The sequence below is a fragment of the Lissotriton helveticus genome, chromosome 1_1, assembly GCF_964261635.1.
Source record: "Lissotriton helveticus chromosome 1_1, aLisHel1.1, whole genome shotgun sequence".
Taxonomy (NCBI): domain Eukaryota; kingdom Metazoa; phylum Chordata; class Amphibia; order Caudata; family Salamandridae; genus Lissotriton; species Lissotriton helveticus.
Window position 1 is genome coordinate 1,781,084,740 of NC_136057.1, and position 18,185 is coordinate 1,781,102,924.

The following is an 18,185-nucleotide window of genomic DNA, read 5'->3' on the forward strand; positions in this document are numbered from 1 at the left end:
TTCCTTGCTGGTTTGCTTGTAAGCTCGGGAAGACCCCACTCCTAATCTTCCCCAGCCATTAAGGCAGGAAGAGGTTCAAGTGGTTAAAGTGTTGTTGCAGTCACCTGCTATGATCATGTGCCAGCAGGGATGTAAGCGGCTCACTAGCAAAGCATGTAAAGCGTGTATGGTTAAAGATTCTACATTGTCCTGGACTGTTCGTATATAGATATGTTTCATTGCTATATATTTTATCGAGGTAGTTCTACGATGTGACATGGATTCCAAAAATGTCCTTGGATCCTGAATCTAAAACTTTAACTGTACAATTATTCAAGTATTTTAACCAAATTAATCCTCCCCTTGAGGCTCTCCGAAATCTAGCTGGAGTAGCTTTAATAAAGAATGTGAGGTAACCTGGCCTACAACATAATTTGGTGGTTCCCCCATTCTTGATCTTTTAGTTTGGCTTGTAAGCCAGCCACATTCCATGACACAAGTCTGGCTAAAGCACCTAACCCAGAAACTAATGGACATAAGAGGTGGGAGGGGATCCAGACAAACAGTCTAGGAGTGTATGTTGTATTTTATTTGGCCAGTAGCAGAATCACTTGGGCCTTCCTACAGCATAGCTGTGGGTCAGTGGCAGCCTAGGCCAATCTCCTCTCCAGGGACATGTGTTGTGACATGGATATCATTGACATTCTGCATGTGCACCTGATGGAATCAGCCTATATTGGATGTGGCCAATGAACATGTACTACCCACCCTCAATTTGTATGCTATTTTTTGTGCGAGAGCAGGTCGCTTGTTAATCTCTAGGGGTGTAGCCAGGGGTGATCTAATTTTATATGCATCTTCAAAGCTTTGTGTAGTGGAGCTCTATGTTCCAGAGCAATTAGGCCTTAACTGATTTTGTTGTTGACAATTCTTATACCAATATGGTCAAAACTGTTGTGCCTGCTGCTATAGCACCTGGCTAATACAAGGTCTTTCTAATTACCAATCTAAAGTTGCAAACTTTACACAACCAGTGGATGGCTTTGTTGACTGAGTCTCTGCTTTCAGTGGTCCCTGGATTCAGTTTAGGGACATTTATCATAAAAATTTCATCTCCCAAGTGTACACGGTCACTTCTCTCACTCTGCACATAGGGCCACAAAGCTACCCCCTTCCCCTTAGTAACTGAGAGCTAAGGTTCTGACTGTCTAGCTTTAAATGGTAGTCCATCAGGGATCTCCGTGTCTTGGGACACCTAGATGCCCGTCCAAACTGGGTACTGTTAACATACCTCATTGTCTCACTACCCAATTGGTGAGGCATCACTTTGTGGCTTGGATTGAAATCCATTATAGTGTTGGGATTGATAAACAGAGGCAAAGGGTAGGCGGCACTGCCTGTTCTAAGTGGGATATTCAGGGCACAGGCCACATAAGCGTCAGGTTCAACCATGTGTTATATGTCGAAATGATCCAGACCTCCCCTCCTTGTTAAGATTACTAGATAATGGAGTCATTTTGTCCACTTTCTCTGTCAGGGTTTTGTAAAGAAAGTGACCGCTTTTCTTAGATCACCTATCTCTTCCTTTTGAAGAATCAACTGTCTCATTGCTCTACTCGCTATGGGTTGATTTAAGCTAGATCCTGGGGTACTTAGTACTGGGTCACTTGTAGTAGGAGGGTCCACTCTCGGTTGCAGGGCCGTAAACGTATTTATACACTCAACATTAACAATAACTAGGGTTGGTTGGCTTTTGCCTAGCGCCAGAGTCTACCTTAACCTGCAATGCACTTGATAGTGCCCTTCTACCACTTTTATGGACAGATGAGCCTACTGCCTCAGTCTGCTCAAGTTTGGGCGTGGTTTGGTTGAATGACACTTTGTCCATGCACTGAGTTTAGTAATTTCTGATGCGTCCCCCTTTATCATTCTCACTCAGCAAGCCCTCAAGTTCATCAATTAAAACCTCAATGCCGTCAAGGGTATTATTTTCCGCCGCATGCTTTGCTTGTTGTTTGGCCTTCCCAGTCTCTCCAGCATTATTCACAGCTTTGAATTTCCCCCTCATTTTTTAAATAAGACAACCACCAGTAGTATTTAAGCAGGGACCACAGATAAGAACCAGGAAATTAGAGGGCGTGCTGGGACCACCTAACTCCGAGGATATAAGATTGCCACAGGTGAACACCCTATCACTGGCAGTTGTGTGTAATATATTTAAATACCACAATTGCTCTTCAGTTTAAACTTCCTGCCCAGTTAACAGTTTAGCCTTTAAGCTGACTCTGATGGGAGATGCGTTGCCAGTGGATATGCTGGAAGCTGATAATCATACCCCCAGATAGAACAGAGCCAGTCCATTAAAAATCTGCCTGTACGAAGGCCACTTCTTTAACTGTGAAAGCAGCAAGAAGGTTAGAGAAGACCCTTACAGCAAAGCAGTTAAGCCCTCGTGTACATGGGGGTGGGTCCAAAAACAATGTACAGCAGTTTGAGAGGGAGACAGTACTTTTTTACTAGAAGGCTAAGGGGGGTGACTCAGCCCAGCGTCTGACGAGCGCAGATGGGCCACCGTTGGCCCAATCTTAACATGGGGGCTGCAGGAAGGCCAGGTGCCTTTTGCGCGCATTGCGGCCCCTCATCAAGCATCTGGGCAGCTAGGCGACGTAGTCTCATCCCAGCAAGAGGCAGCAAGTGAAATGCAGGCAAGGGCCAGGAGAGAGATGTGTATTGATTCACATATTATCAAAGCTTAGAATGGTGAAGCTAGCCCTGACGAGCAAAATGATAGTTATGATTCCTACCATTAGCGGCCCAAGAATATATTGCATCCTTAAGCAAGGTACAGGAGTGGCAACTTTGTTGTAGGAAGTCAGAGAGCTATGCACAGATTCCCTCTAACTTAACAATCACCTAGGTGAAGTCTACAGAACAAGTACAATTGCTAGAACCCTAAGCAAAAAAGTCAGGAATATCATTGTAATGAATTGGTGTACGTTTAAGCACATAGGCTTTTCTGGTATTGGCAAGCGCCCCAGTTAGCCTAATTTCTTCAAGCATTGGTAATTCTACATTCCATGCCGATTCCGTTCCTTGAGCTGAGAATCCTAGCCTGACAAGGAATTTTTGAAGCATGTGGCTCTTTGAAATAGAGCACTGATGGAAAACTAATGTTAAATGGTAAGCAATTCTTTTTTTGCCATTGATTGCTGAAATGTTCTTGAGTTTGGAATTTTTATGCCATTTGAGAATCTAAAATATGCACTTTAAGAAAATGTCCCTCCGTCAGAATTCCCTCATATTGGAGATCCAGGCTTGGCGAGATCCTCATTGTAGAGAACTGGGATATTAGTTGATTGGACTGAGACCTCATCAAGCAAAACTGCCAAAATGTACGAAAAGGTGCAGTTAGGTTCTTTAATATAATCTTTAACCCAGTCCTGGGTAGCTGTGACACAGAACAGCCAAGTGAACTTGTGTAAGCAATTTGAAGTACCAAAAAAGTCAGTAAGTAAGAAACGTGACACAATAAAAAACTGACCTGAATTCATAAACATTGCTTATATTTGTATCCTTAAATGGATCCCAAAACGACAACAATCTATAATGGGAAATTGGAGATACGAATTTCTGAAGATTTGGGGAAAAAAAAGGTAATCCCTGTAGTTTACTGCAACGTTCTGCAATGAGCCTAGAACAATAGGATTCTTCTGGGAAAGTTTGTGGCTACCTACGAACCGGCAGTTTTTCTCACCAAGGGTAACCGGTGCATCTCTTTCAAGACAGGCTTCACTGAGGTCGGCTTGCTCCTGTGGACATCCTTGGACATAGCCTCTTGTTCCTTTGATGCAGTCCTTGACTCCACAACTTAAGTGGCATTGTTTGGGTTGAGGACTCCGTCTCCGAGCATGCACCAGACAAGTCTTTGGAGTTCTGACCAGTCGTAACTAGACTCACCTGATGCAGGGGTTTGTAGTTTTCTCTTGCCCAGTTGTAGAAACTCTGAGGAAGAGTACGTTCTAACATCTACCACAGGGATAGAACTTGATGGGCACCACGTGGAGAGTCAGTACTTTATCTCAGCATATACTAGCAGCAGCACTGCAAATCTTTGGTTGGGGACCAACTGGGCACTTGGAAAGCAGTCTAATTTAGTGGTCCTGTGGCTTAACGGAGAGCTATCCCATTAGCCCTTAGTCACTTTGCAATCTTTTGGCAAAGTGGGAGTTGGTTCAGCCCTAGGGAGGGGGGGTCTCACCACACACTCAACTAGAAGGCTCAGTCTTCTGTGAAATCTAAGGTTGCAGCAGGTGCACTGCAGTGACTCAGTCGGAGCAGTCCTTATGTGTTCTACAAATCCAGCAGTGAACTGAGTTCGCTTGACAGGTTTGCCAATTTTATCCTTTGCACAAGTTTGTCGGAGAGGAGCACTCACAAGCCAATTGGGCTACTGCTCTTCCTTGCAGGTGTGGCAACAAACTATCCAGGAGTTCACTATTCTGTCTGCTACCAACATGGCCAGACCCTTCTTTCCCCCTGTGGAGCTCCGTAGCCCACCCCAGAATGTTGCTACTTGGTGACTGTGCTCCCCCTTTATTAAGACTCCTAATATAATTAAAGTAGAGCCAGTCTGGCTGACCAGCAAAGGAAAAGGGTTAGGCACGGAGTGACATCTGTTCCAAAGGGGCAACCTGCCTTTGAAGTGTAGTTAGTCCACTGTCCCATCCCCAGCCATTCTGGTACAGGAGAACACTTGGCACCTAATCACAGGACATGCCTAGCTGCTGTAAGCTGCTGGGCTAATCAGAGAAGGCTACCCAGTGGCCTTTTACGCAGCTTAGAAAGGTAAAGCTTCTAAAGGTACTTTTCTAAAATAGTTATATGAAATCAAACATGTCGCCATAGTCTTATTTAACATAACTATTAATTTTGACTCTTTGAAACACCCTCCTGGCTAGTTCCATAGGAAAATTACACTTTATTAGAATTAATAAGTTACCAAATATTATCCAATTCGACTACCAGTTTATCAATAGGGAAAGTCGACTTTGGAGATTTTCCACTACCAGGACATGTAAAACCCACTTTGTGGATGGCCTGCTCTTTAGAACATGCACTCTACCCTCTGGTCACTTAGGGTAGACTTTAGGGGTGACTTACAGGTAATAATAGGGGAGGTTTGGGCCTGTCAAATCGGTCAATTTGACAGGTCGAATTAGACAGTGCTACCACTGCCATGTTTTGTTGCACTGCAGTGGTACTCACTTAAGTGCACTAGTGTCCCCTAGTGGCGCTGTACCCTGAGTACCATATACTATCGACTAACGGGTACGTTAAACTTTCCAATAAGGATTTCCAAGTTGGATATCTTTTTACTTGCCATCTAGGTTGCAGAACAGGCCTAGCGCCAAATTCACTTGCCATTTTATGTATGGCACCAATGCCACAGGCACCTAAGGGAACCTTAACTTACTTACTGAAAGGTACTCTGAGTACCTTTCAGTAGGGACCTACATGTAAGTTAACCTTTCCAATTTGGGACTAGCCAACTTTTACCCTCTGGTACACACGTTTAGGGGTCAGAGCACGTACACTGAATGCTGGACGTCAGTTTCGCAGTGTGCAGAGCCATTACACCTCTACTTAAGGTCATTAAACTGTGGGGCCAAAAAATGGGTGTGAACCTGTGAAAAGTCATGTTTGAGGCATATGAGCTGCAGATGGCACACTGTGCATAGATGGCCACCTAGTGTTGTGCCCGGATGTTTGCAGTTTGTTTTTCTTGTAGAGAGTCTTTGGAAGTCACGGGATAGGTGACTCCTCCCTTGGGTGATACTGCGCATGGGCATCGGCTCCATCCCCAGATTTTTTTTCCGCCACCTGGCTCGGATGTGGTTCCAGCGCTCCGTGTTGGAACCGATTAACCGTCGACGCGCAATCATCATCGGCATCAAGAAAATACTCTACAAGGCGTTTTCCAGTCGACATAACTCTTCAACTCCAAGGACGTCCATTCCGGTCGTCGAACATGGCCTTCTGACCCAACTAGGCCTCGACTCCAGCTAATGGAAAGGATGCCATTTAAAAGGTGTCCTCAATGTGGGTTGAAGTTTACCCACACCGACCTCCACGAGGTCTGTAACCTCTGCCTCTCTCCGGTACACGAGGCCAAGGACTGTTCAGCCTGTGCCTCTTTCTGCTCCAAAAAGACTATCCGGGACTGGAAAGCCAGGCGAACAATGGCTCAAAGATCTTCGGCTCCAGTTCCGGACGACATTTTCCAAGAAGGCGTCGACGTCCCAGAAGAACACGACGTCGACAGCGAATCGGAGGCAGAAGATTCAGATGTCGAGGACCTGACTCCAGCGCAGCGGGTCGTAAGTAAGATCGTCGACCCCCACACTTCCTCGACACCCACAAAAAAGGTTACGGTCACACCCCCGCCCTCGGGCTCAGGTACATACCGAGACAATACTTCGACGGCCCCACCTTCGGGCTCGGCCAAGAAGTCGATGAGGCCTTCGGGAGACTCTGGCTCGAGTCGACCCCCGCTCTGTGCCCGCACACAATTACCGGCACCGAAAAAAACAGCTACTACCGCACCGACCCATCGGCGCCGAAACACCCAGTTCCCTAAGCACCCAAGCAACTTCGGAGCAACCGAAAGCTTCCGGCACCAAAAAACCACCGGAGCCAAAGCACCCATCGGAGCCGAAAAAAGTGTCGGACTCAAAAAAACACCCGGAACCGAAAAAGACACCGGCTTCCCTTGTGAAAGATAAAAGGTCAAAAGAAGCCGTACCGGCGCCGAAACGTCCTTCCACGCCGACAGGCCATACTCCTGAAAGAGACTGGTTTGCTCCAGATCCAAAGTAAAAGACTCTTGTTAAAGACCCAAAGACTGGTCCATTGACACTATCAAAGAAACGACCACCAGAGGCGCCTGCACCAGCTCCAGCCCCAAAGAGGAAAAAGGACATGGCTACCTCACCTATGCATGTACCTCACCCAGGTCCTGCACCCACTCCTCCACTCCATATTTCACCAGCTCTCTCCCCTGTACCATCTAGCACACATGGGGATAATGGGGGTGATGAATCAGACACAGGGGCTTATCCTCAAGAGCCAGTTGATCCCCCAGACTCACCAGACCCATGGGTAGATTACAATACACCAGACGTCCCACAAGACGAAATATACCCGTCTAGGCATTCACCACCAGAAGACACCCTGGGGTTCAACCAGTTACTAATCAGAGCAGCACAATACCATGGGGTAGACATGCACTCAGATGCAGTAGAGGAAGACTTCCTCCTGGACACATTTGACACTGCACAACGATCTTCAACAATTTTGCCAATGCTCAATGGGGTGGTTAAACATGCCCCTGAGGTTTTTAAAGACCCTGTCAGGACTAGAGTCATGAACCCAAGAGTGGAGAAAAAGTACAAAGCTGCACCATCTGACCCAGCATACATAAAGGGACCAGTTCCCCTCAACTCTCCAGTCGTATCCAACGCACGAAAGAGGGCCAACTCTCAGACATCAGGAGAAGCTCCCCCACCTGACAAGGAGTCTAAACTCCTTGATGCGTCAGGGAAAAGAACAGCCTTACAAGCAGCAAACATGTGGCGCATTGCTAACACGCAAGCTTTACTAGCCAGATACGATAGAGCACACTATGATAGAGCTAGTGAGCTAATTCAAGAAGGCAAAATTATTACTAACACATCTATCCGCTGCGCACTAGATGCAGCAGACACAGCCTCAAGAGCAGTCAATACTAGCGTCCTGCTGCGCAGGCATGCTTGGCTGCATATATCAGGTTTTAAGCCAGAAGTCCAAAGTGCCCTACTCAATAGGCCATTCGATGAGCAACACTTATTTGGCCCTGAGGTAGATGTCTCACTCGAAAAAATGAAGACGGACACAGCAAAGTCTATGGGAGCACTGCAGTCGCAGGCTCCCAGACGTTATTTTCGGCGCTGCACATATATTTATTTATTTATTTATTTTATTTGTGAGTTTATACCGCGCTGGAATCTGACTCCCAAAGGAGTATCTCCGCGCCAGATGCCTTGTTGGATGGTCTACAGACAATAGGACAGTGAATTTGGGAACTACTAACATTGGAATAAAAAGGTTTTCAGCTTTTTCCTAAATGCTATATAGAGGTGCGAGCAGAGGGTACTCATCAGATACACCATCCACAGGTTATAAAAGCCCCACTCAGTCTACCTACGGTAAGGGCTATCAAAGGGGAGGTTACCGCGGTAACAACAACAAAGGCAGAGGCAAGAATAACAACTCCCGCTCTCCCTCCACCCCTACCCAATGACTCCCCTCCCCTTCCCCCGCCCCATTCCACTCCTGTCGGGGGAAGGATACAGCAACACCTGTCAGCCTTGTAGGACATCACATCAGACAGGTGGGTGCTTCAAATTATTCAGTCAGGTTACTGTCTAGAACTAACATCTACCCCCCCAAACATACCACCCAAACCGCGTCCAATGTCACAAGATCATTTAACGCTGCTCAAACAAGAAGTACTTTCTCTACTGCAGAAAAATGCAGTAGAGATCGTTCCAAAACATCAACGGAACAAGGGTGTATATTCCCTGTACTTTTTGATTCCAAAGAAGGACGGATCTCTGAGACCCATTCTAGACCTCAGACCTCTCAACGCTTACATACAATCAGATCACTTCCATATGGTCTCACTTCAGCAAGTCCTCCCACTCCTGTTACAGGACGACTTCCTGATCACATTAGATCTCAGACGCCTACTTTCACATCCCAATTCATCAGGCGCACAAAAAGTATCTAAGATTTGTGCTAGAAGGACAGCACTACCAGTTCAAGGTACTCTCATTCGGAGTAACCACAGCGCCAAGAGTGTTCACCAAATGTCTAGCAGTGGTGGCAGCACACCTAAGAAGACAGCACATACACGTCTTCCCATATCTAGACGACTGGCTCATAAAGACACAGTCATACAACCAATGTGTACAACACGCTCACAATACAATACTGTTACTTCACAACTTAGACTTCACAGTAAATTACACCAAGTCACATCTGCTACCGTCTTACACACAACAGTACCTAGGAGCTACAATCAATACTCACCTAGCACAAGCTTATCCCTCTCCAGCAAGGATAACAAGTGTGCAAACGCTCCTAACAAAGTTCAAATCACAACACTCTTCCAGCTCGAGTGTTTATGCAACTCATAGGGATGATGGCATCTTGCATATTCATAGTACCTCACGCAAGACTGCAAATGCGTCTGCTTCAAGAATGTCAACCACGTCAATGGAACCAGGCTCAGGGTCAGTTAACAGACCTATTGTTGGTAGACAGTCGGACTCATCGCTCTCTGCAATGGTGGAACACAAAAAACCTATCAAAGGGCCGACTGTTCCTAGAGCCAGTTCCACAAATTACACTAACAGCAGACGCATCGCTCTCCGGCTGGGGAGCCCACTTACTGCATCACACCACGCAGGGAAAGTGGACACCAATGCAAAAACTACTCCACATCAACCATCTAGAGCTATTAGCTGTGTTTCTAGCTCTAAAAGCATTCCAAAGACAAGTGGTAAACAAGACTGTTTTAGTCCGCACAGACAATATGACAGCCATGTATTACGTAAACAAACAGGGAGGGACACAGAGTGTGTCTGCAGCTCTCTCAACTAGCTCAGCAGATATGGAGGTGGGCTATACCTCAGAACATCTTTCCAATAGCCCAACACGTGCCGGGGGTTCAGAACACCATGGCAGATCTGTTAAGTCGGCAGACCCAGCAGATGCACCAATGGGAACTTCATCCACAAGTTCTTCATCCGTTTTTTCAGATGTGGGGTCAACCTCAGATAGACCTCTTCGCCACCCACGACAACGCAAAATGGCCACACTTCGCCGCCAGGTACCCACACCTATTAGCCAAAGGCAATGCGATATGGATGAACTGGTGAGGACTATTTGCGTACGCTTTTCCTCCTCTACCAATGATTCCTTTACTAGTACGCAAGATGCAGCAATACTCGCTAACGCTCATACTAGTAGCTCCAACGTGGGCCAGACAACCGTGGTACACCACACTGCTACAGCTATCTGTGGTACCACACCAAAAACTGAACCTATCTCCACATCTTTTAACCCAGAATCATGGAGAGATCAGGCACCCGGACCCAGCTCAGCTCAACCTTGCGATCTGGCTCCTGAAGTCATAGAGTTTGGCATTCTTAAACTACCTCAAGAATGTATTAATATTATCAAGGAGGAAAGGCGTCCCACCACCAGAGCATGTTATGCTGCTAAGTGGAAACGCTTTGTGATATACTGCCAAACAAACAAATTGAATCCATTGGATGTATCCATTCAACACATTATAGACTACTTACTACATCTTCAAAAGTGTAATTTAGCCGACACATCTAGCAGGTTGCACCTAGCTGCCATTGCAGCTTACTTACAAAACAGACAGCACATGTCTCTCTTCAGAGTACCATCCATTAAAGCTTTTATGGAGGGTCTCAAAAGAATAATACCTCCAAGAATGCCACCTTCGCCAGTGTGGAACTTAAACATAGTACTCATAGTACTCACACGCCTCATGGGACCTCCATTTGAACCCTAACACAAATGTGAATTGCAATTTCTCACATGGAAAGTGGCTTTCCTAGTAGCCATTACTTCCTTAAGAAGAGTTAGTGAAATGCAAGCATTTACCATCCAGGAACCTTTTCTGAAAATGCATCACTATAACGTGGTTCTTCATACAAACCCTAAATTCCTACCAAAGGTAATTTCACCGTTCCATCTAAACTAATCTGTGGAACTGCCAGTTTTCTTCTCGCAGCCACAAACAGTCGCAGAAAGAGCTCTGCACACCTTAGATGTCAAAAGAGCATTACTATGTTACATAGAGAGAACACAAAGCTTCAGGAAAACAAAACATCTTTTTGTATCCTTTTCACCACCACATAAAGGCAACTAAATATCAAAAGCGGGTATTGCCAGGTGGATCGTTAAGTGTATCTAAATATGTTATCAGAAAGCTAAGCGTACACTGACAATTCCTCCAAGAGCCCATTCAACAAGAAAAATAGGGGCTTCCATGGCATTCCTAGGGAACATTCCCTTAGAAGACATCTGCAAAGCAGCTACATGGCTTACACCGCACACATTCACAGAACACTATTGTGTAGATGTGCAAACAAAACAACAAGCTACTGTGGGCCAAGCTGTACTTAAAACACTATTTCAAACAACTGCACAGATACAGGTGGTCGCCGCTAGTGTGGGTACTGCTATATAATCTATGCACAGTGTGCAATCTGCAGCTCATATGCCTTGAACGGAAAATGCTACTTACTAGTATGCATTTGTTCTTGGCATGTAGAGCTGCAGAGTTGCACACGCCCACCCGGCTACTTTTATCTGTTCCAGTGTTATTAACATTAGATACAAACACACATGGTCATCACTTTCTCTTAGCTCCATCACTTCCCTAATGGCGAAAAACAATCTGGAGATGGAACCGATGCCCATGCGCAGTATCACCCAAGGGAGGAGTCAACTATCCCGTGACTTCCAAAGACTCTCTACAAGAAAAACAAATTGCAAACTTCCGGGCCCAACACTAGGTGGCCATCTATGCACAGTGTGCAACTCTGCAGCTCTACATGCCAAGATCAGATGCATACTGGTAAGTAGCATTTTCCTTCACTACAGATTTCTTCTGGAAAATAATATTTTCTTAACGGTTTTCAGTTCTAGGAGCTATCCACTTTGTAGAAAGGCATTCATTAGTGTGCTATGATGTTTGTTTTGTATCGCCCAAGCCTTTGTACATTTTAGCCATTTCCATGGTTGGTAAAATCCTCACTTACATGGGTCTGTTTGTTAGGGTTCAGGCTGGTGAAGCAGAGAAAAATGGCTCCGAGGAAGATGATGACGAGAAACCTGGCAAACGAGTGATGGGGCCTCGCAAGAAGTTTCATTGGGACGAGACACTCAGGTAAACTGATATGTGTAGCTGTTTATTTTCACCTTGGAGGATAGCGGGCCATTGAGGAAATCTGCTACTGATATCCTTCGGGATCTTGGTTGCGCTATATAAAACTTTATAAATAAATAAATACCTTCATTTGTCTGCTTATGCGAATTCCTCTTGCATTGAACTTACTATCCTCTGTGGCCAGTGGAACGCAATAAGAAATTTTAGGTTTCAGGATGTAATCTAGTGGCATCATTGTATGTTACTGTATTTTACTGTTTCCACTTCCCTCTGAGGCCATGGTCCTCGTTCAGTTTGGAGGAATACTTCCCTTTTTATTGCGGTCTACCATGTTGTAGTGCATATTGTCACAAGTGGTACACTGATTTTGTATATGCAGATTACTCTTTTGCCTTCTTGGAACCAGACAGCTTCTTCCTTGAAAGAGCTGTCTCCATCGTGGGATCTTCAGTGATAGTCAAATGCTTGAATAATTCGCAGCTGTATGCATGAACCTCGGGACACCTTTTTCAGTAGTGTTATTTCATGGTAACCACTTCATAGAATGTCTGTCCGTGAGTTTAGATACACCTGTTAAATGGGAGCCTAACAGACGCCTCATTTCTCATGAAAGTTCAAAGTCATTCTTGCGATTGTCCTCTTAGAAATACATTGCAGCATTTAAATGCAGAAAAATGTAGTTCTGTAGAGAGCCTGGAGGGAAAGATGAGCTTGTTAGACTTTCATTCAACAAAGAAGAAATAGGAGCCTGTTCCGTTAGGAACCTCGGAAACACCCCATTCCTCCCAGTATTCATTGTATTGGCAGTTGCTTCAGTAACCCAGTTCTCTTAATCAGCTCGTTTAAGATTGATCTCAGAATATCTGTTAAAGATTTTGCCTCCAATATATCATTTTTAAAAATTATTTTGAATTTTTTGCTCAAGGTCTTTAACCATTTACAGTAGAGTGAATCCTTTTTTTCACTAATCGTTGACTGAATTTTTCAGTCATAATGTCATCTGTTATTGCCCTTCATGTGGGAGAAAGAAGTTGAAACTGATTCCCACAAGGTATGCATGGTTGGTCTCTCTGCCTCTCATTTTGAACCTGACATTAACATCTGCAAAAAGATGTCTAAAAGAACTTGAAAGGACATAGTGGGCATTAAATTAGGAGGTCCAAAGAGAGAAGGCCAAGTGGTATTTATCCTCTGGTCGACCTCTGTAAATAAATTGTTGTCCAGAGATTTTCATTTTTGATTTGTTTTTGGATCATTAGAAAAGTAATTTAGCTTGGTTAGACATTGCTGAGCCGGGCCAAATTTTTCTGGACGACATTTTAAAAATGGCAGGTGTGTTGCAGTGATGATATAATATTTCAGGAACCATGAGACCTATATACTTCATTTTGGTTTCAAAACAATGGTTTTGGGGTTCAAGTAGTCTTCTAGAGAGAGAAAATAACTCCTCAGAGCAACTCTTCTGCCATTTTCCAAAATGACGGCTATAATAGAGGAATAAGAAACATATATAGAAATGAAACAAATAACAATGGTTTATATTCCTTTTATGTATACACCAAGCAATGTTTATGATCTGAATATGAAAAGAAATATTGATCACTTCTGTTTTCGTCACATTTTGATTGTGCACTTTGTTTTGCTAATACCTCATGGTACATTTGCAGAATGTTGAACATTTGAAAAGAGCATATAGACAGGGACATATTTTTGTAGCACAGGTTTTGCACGTACATGTAGGTTCTGTGGGTAGAGGCTTTCGAAATTTTGTAGGTTTTGGCACCCCATGAATATCTTCCCAACCAAATTCACACGGATCTTTTCCTACATGACACATCTTCTGATCAAGTAGAACACTCTAATAATGTATCCACGCACATAATAGGACGTCGGAAGATCACTTAGCGGGACTGATCTCTTAAATTCACTGTACCGAAGATCGTCAAATGTGTGGCAGTATGAACTAGTTTTCCACAAGCACAAGGTATTTTTCCTCGTCTTTAAAATCATTCTTCTTCTTTCTAAGCAAATGCTTTTGTAAACTTTACAGGTTTAGCAGTTAAACCTCCAAGCTTTGTTCCAATTTTGCTCAGTGTCATCACCCGTAAGCATATGTACCTTGATAAGAACACTGGGTATCTCTGGATCAAGTTTCTAGTACAGAATATTAAGCGGGATTAAGTATATTTTCTCGCCTGTTCCATAACATATCCATAACTCTGACAATCCTTGATTTATGAACATTGCTTCAAATCTAAGTAGCACAATAATATTTGTGTTATTTGACAGTACAATGACTCGATTGGTACCATTTCGAGCAGCTCACTCAACATGTCGCACAACACGAAGGTCAGCTTTTTCCAATTTGCTGTTAAGTTCTTGAACAGTATGGCCCGTACTTTGATTATATTTCGCCCGGCATCAACTCCTCATTGACAATCATTCCACTTGGCAATAATTGGAAATTCAGTGTTCACTGCAGCATTAACAATGTTTTGGTTAGTTAGCAACTCCAAGTTCATCTTGTTAAATGCTGATGACCAGAATTTATCAAGTTGTATAGGTGTAAAATGTTGATGCCGACAAGGTAAATTGTTTCACTTGTAGACGTTTGTCTGATTCTCACATTTTTTGACAGCAGATAGTTCAAAATAACTGTCAGACAATGTACAGTTCTTGCAAGGTGTACACTGACTTTGATATCTGTATAACAGTCTGAACAACCTCTCCAAAGTTTTGCATGGATGAAATCTTTACCATTTGCAAATGTGACTTATAGTCAAACCGCAGTTTTCTATTAGAACACCTTTTCAAATTCAAATTCTTCAGGTAAGTTTTTTTTGGAGCTCTTCTGCGAGTTTGTGCTTCACGGGTTTGGTTGCAGCATCTCTATCAAATAATGCATTTGTTGGAAGAAGATAGTGCGACATAATGGCCTTGATAAATTCTCGCCTTTCTTTTGCTACATCCATCTCTGTGCTTGTGAAAGTTCTTTTGTAACCTGTTTTGTAGTGGCTGCTTGGACGAAACTCTTACTATGGCAATTAAAGCATAATTATGTTGAACAACTTTTTCCCATTCAATACAAATCTCTCTGGTTCAGCTCTGCGTATAGTTTGGATCCATGTTCCAGGACATCTAGTAGATCTGTCTTTATATCGTTATCCACATATTGTTTGGTCACGAAGTTGTGTAGTCGCACAGGCTCAGTCATTTCAAAGGATTTTCCTTGCTGCTGCATGAAATGAAGAAGGCTGTCAACATGTTTATTGAAACGTTCCCCTCGCTTTCCCACGAGTAGGTGGCAAGGAACATTTTCACAATGGTACATTCATTTTGAATTTGCCATCTCTCTGAAAGCATTGCAAATAGAAAGGAGTTCATGGAAAACTAGCTGTCACTGAGCAACATATTCACTTTTACTTGTCTGACCAACAATTCCCTTGGAGCTTTTCTGGGATCTTTGGATCGTCTGTTCCAGTTTCATATCTGGAGCCACATCATTGAACCTTCCCTCTGTCTTTCCCCACAAAATACCTTTGGATGAATTTTCTGTAGAGGTATGTTTTTTTTCACCTCTAGCTTTTTCACTCGTACCAAATACCAGGACCCATATCTCGGGTATGTTCATCCAATTGAATTCACTAAACACAGTAATCCGTGACTCCACAGTCTAAATGTGCAGCACCCAATCAACTTTCCGATCAGCATGTACCAAATTTTTCACTAGAGCTATCATGTGTAAATCATTACCTGAGTACTTGGAAAGTTTTTTTCAGGTTTTCTGTATTGAACAATACCCCGCTTTGCGTTATGTCTTTTGAATGAAGTGCACCCTGTGCCTTGATCACTTCTGAGATAAGATATGCAAAACCTAAATTTGTCATTCTTGTTCCAGCAAGCATTCCAATGCAATGTTTCTGTAGCCTCAGATATGATGAGCATGTGTGAGAAAGTGGCTTTATATATACTGGACCAAGATAAGGTACAGTTTGTATAGAGTCCACCAACCCCAGAGGTATAACAGAGGTTAAAGCCAGGTGTGACCTTACTCTCTAAAGTGGTAGCTTGGCCGAGCAGTAAGGCAGTACCAGAGGACGGTGTAAAGCATTTGTTGTACACACTCAGTCAGCAAAAGGTTTCACACACTCGAAGACCACTCCAGGCCAATTGTTTTTATGTTAAAGATATAGTTGTTTTATTTCTAGAACCAACAGGTATCAAAATATACTGTTCTCAATATGAGAAGTCTCAGATGAGTACTTTGCAGGAAGAGAGTACAAGTTTAGAGGGAGTTAGAGGAGTAAAACGCTAGGTCGACCTCCTGGTACGTAGTTTCAAAAGAAAACCCAAGATGTTGGGTTTAGAGACCTAGCTTAAAGACTGATGTCTCTTGACTCATGTAGTCAATGAAAAAGCCTTGAAGAAAGAAAATACTTTTTTTTTTTTTTGAGTCCCCTCACTCACCAGGGTTTCCCCACGGTGACATGCTTCATCATAGGGGCCATCCCAGTCCTCTACGAACTGGGGCGTACTGCGACTTGCGGAGTTACGTAGGAGCACTTGTAGTTAGACTATGTGTAGTGCAAATTGTGGGGGAGTGGGTGAAAAGTGATTAAAAAGACCTTACTAGTGGGCCTTAACAAATTTTATTCTAGCTCCTACATTGGTATGTCTAAAAAGGGGGTTGCACTGGGGAACCTAACTATAATGAGTTGGACCACAGTGTGAGATCATGTTTCGAGCTACCCCAAGCTCTTCCTCAGGACCACACAGGTACCAGCCCCGTGTTTGCCACTCCTAACGTTCCTAAATAGGAAATAGACAATAATGAAGTATAGAAAATAGTGAATAAAGTGAACGCTGCTACTAATAAAGCATGCGTTAATGATACATACGTTCCTAATGTCACGTTGTATACTTTTTATACCTTTGAAGCTTCCCCCTGCCCATCCTGGGGGAGGAGACCTAGCACCTCACCCAGGATGTGCATTGTTGCAGGTCCAGGAGAGCTGGGGGCTCTCCACCCTGGGGTCCAGCAACATGTCTGCTGTGTGGCAGCCTCTGCATCCACTCAGACCAGACGTGGATTGTGGTTAGGTTTCAGGGGGCATCTCTAAGATGCCCTCTGTGGTGCATTTTTCATTAAATCCCACACTGGCATCAGTGTGGATTTAATGTGCTGAGAAGGTCGATACCAAACTTGTCAGACTTCAGTGTAGCCATTATGGTGCTGTGGAGTTCGTAATGACGACCTCCCAGCACCATATACTCTGAATGGCATCACTGCACTTACAGTGCCCAGGAATGGCCCTGGGTACTGTAGGGGCACAGGGCTCATGCACCTGTGCCCACACCACTGACATAGGGCACGCAGCTAGAGGGGTGACTGATGTATGCCAGGGCAGTGGGTTTTGTTTAGTTCTGTACTTAGCCTGCAAAGGCAGTGTGTGGGTGCCAGGGTACATGGCCCCTAAGGGTGGCACAATAAGTGCTGCAGCCCTTAGGGGTCTTCTCTGGTCACTATGCCCTGGGTACCTAGGGTACCATTTACTAGGGGCTGACAGGTGGCCAGAGATGCCAATTGGGTTTTAGTTTCAACACAGTTTTAGGGAAGGAACACAGGCCCTGGGTACCGGGTTGGCAGGAGCCCAGGGCACACTCAGTCAAAGCACATCAGCAGTTCAGACAAACATGGGGGCATACCAATGCAAGAAAGATGGCACTTTCTCACAGCATGCCTTGTAACGAACGAACATAATGAATTCTGCTCAATACTGACTGGACAGTTTTGCTTCCAAAGATTTCAGCCTCAATAAGTGCATTGTCTATGCCACATCCACTGAGAACTTCCTGCAGACCACAACACAACTTTTGTTATGTGGTAAACACCAATCATTGGATAAAGACCATCCAATTCTACTGGAATCCTCATAGAAATGGCAGCTACAATACGTAAAACGCCTTCATCGCGTACATTTGGCACAATAGGCTGGTCTTCAAGCTGAGCATGCACATTTTTGAATTTTTTTAGATGTGATTGCATTCTGCAAATGGTGGCCAACCACCAGTCTGTTGTAGGGCAGGCCTTTCACAGACACAGTGCCGCATGTGACCATTACCATGGTGCCTTGCTCACGTGCTGGTCCACGCATCTCACACAGTCCAAGGACTTGAC

General features: G+C 44.2%; 1 protein-coding gene across 3 annotated transcripts in view; it reads left to right on the forward strand.

Annotated features, from left to right (window-relative positions):
• UBN2 (ubinuclein 2) overlaps positions 1–18,185 on the forward strand; it is a 647,497-nt gene that overhangs the window by 279,672 nt on the left and 349,640 nt on the right. For all 3 annotated transcript variants that reach the window (XM_078640321.1, XM_078640331.1, XM_078640327.1), the window contains one exon: positions 11,897–12,007. In XM_078640321.1, the coding sequence (XP_078496447.1) occupies positions 11,897–12,007 (111 nt within the window). The remainder of the gene's footprint in view (positions 1–11,896; positions 12,008–18,185) is intronic.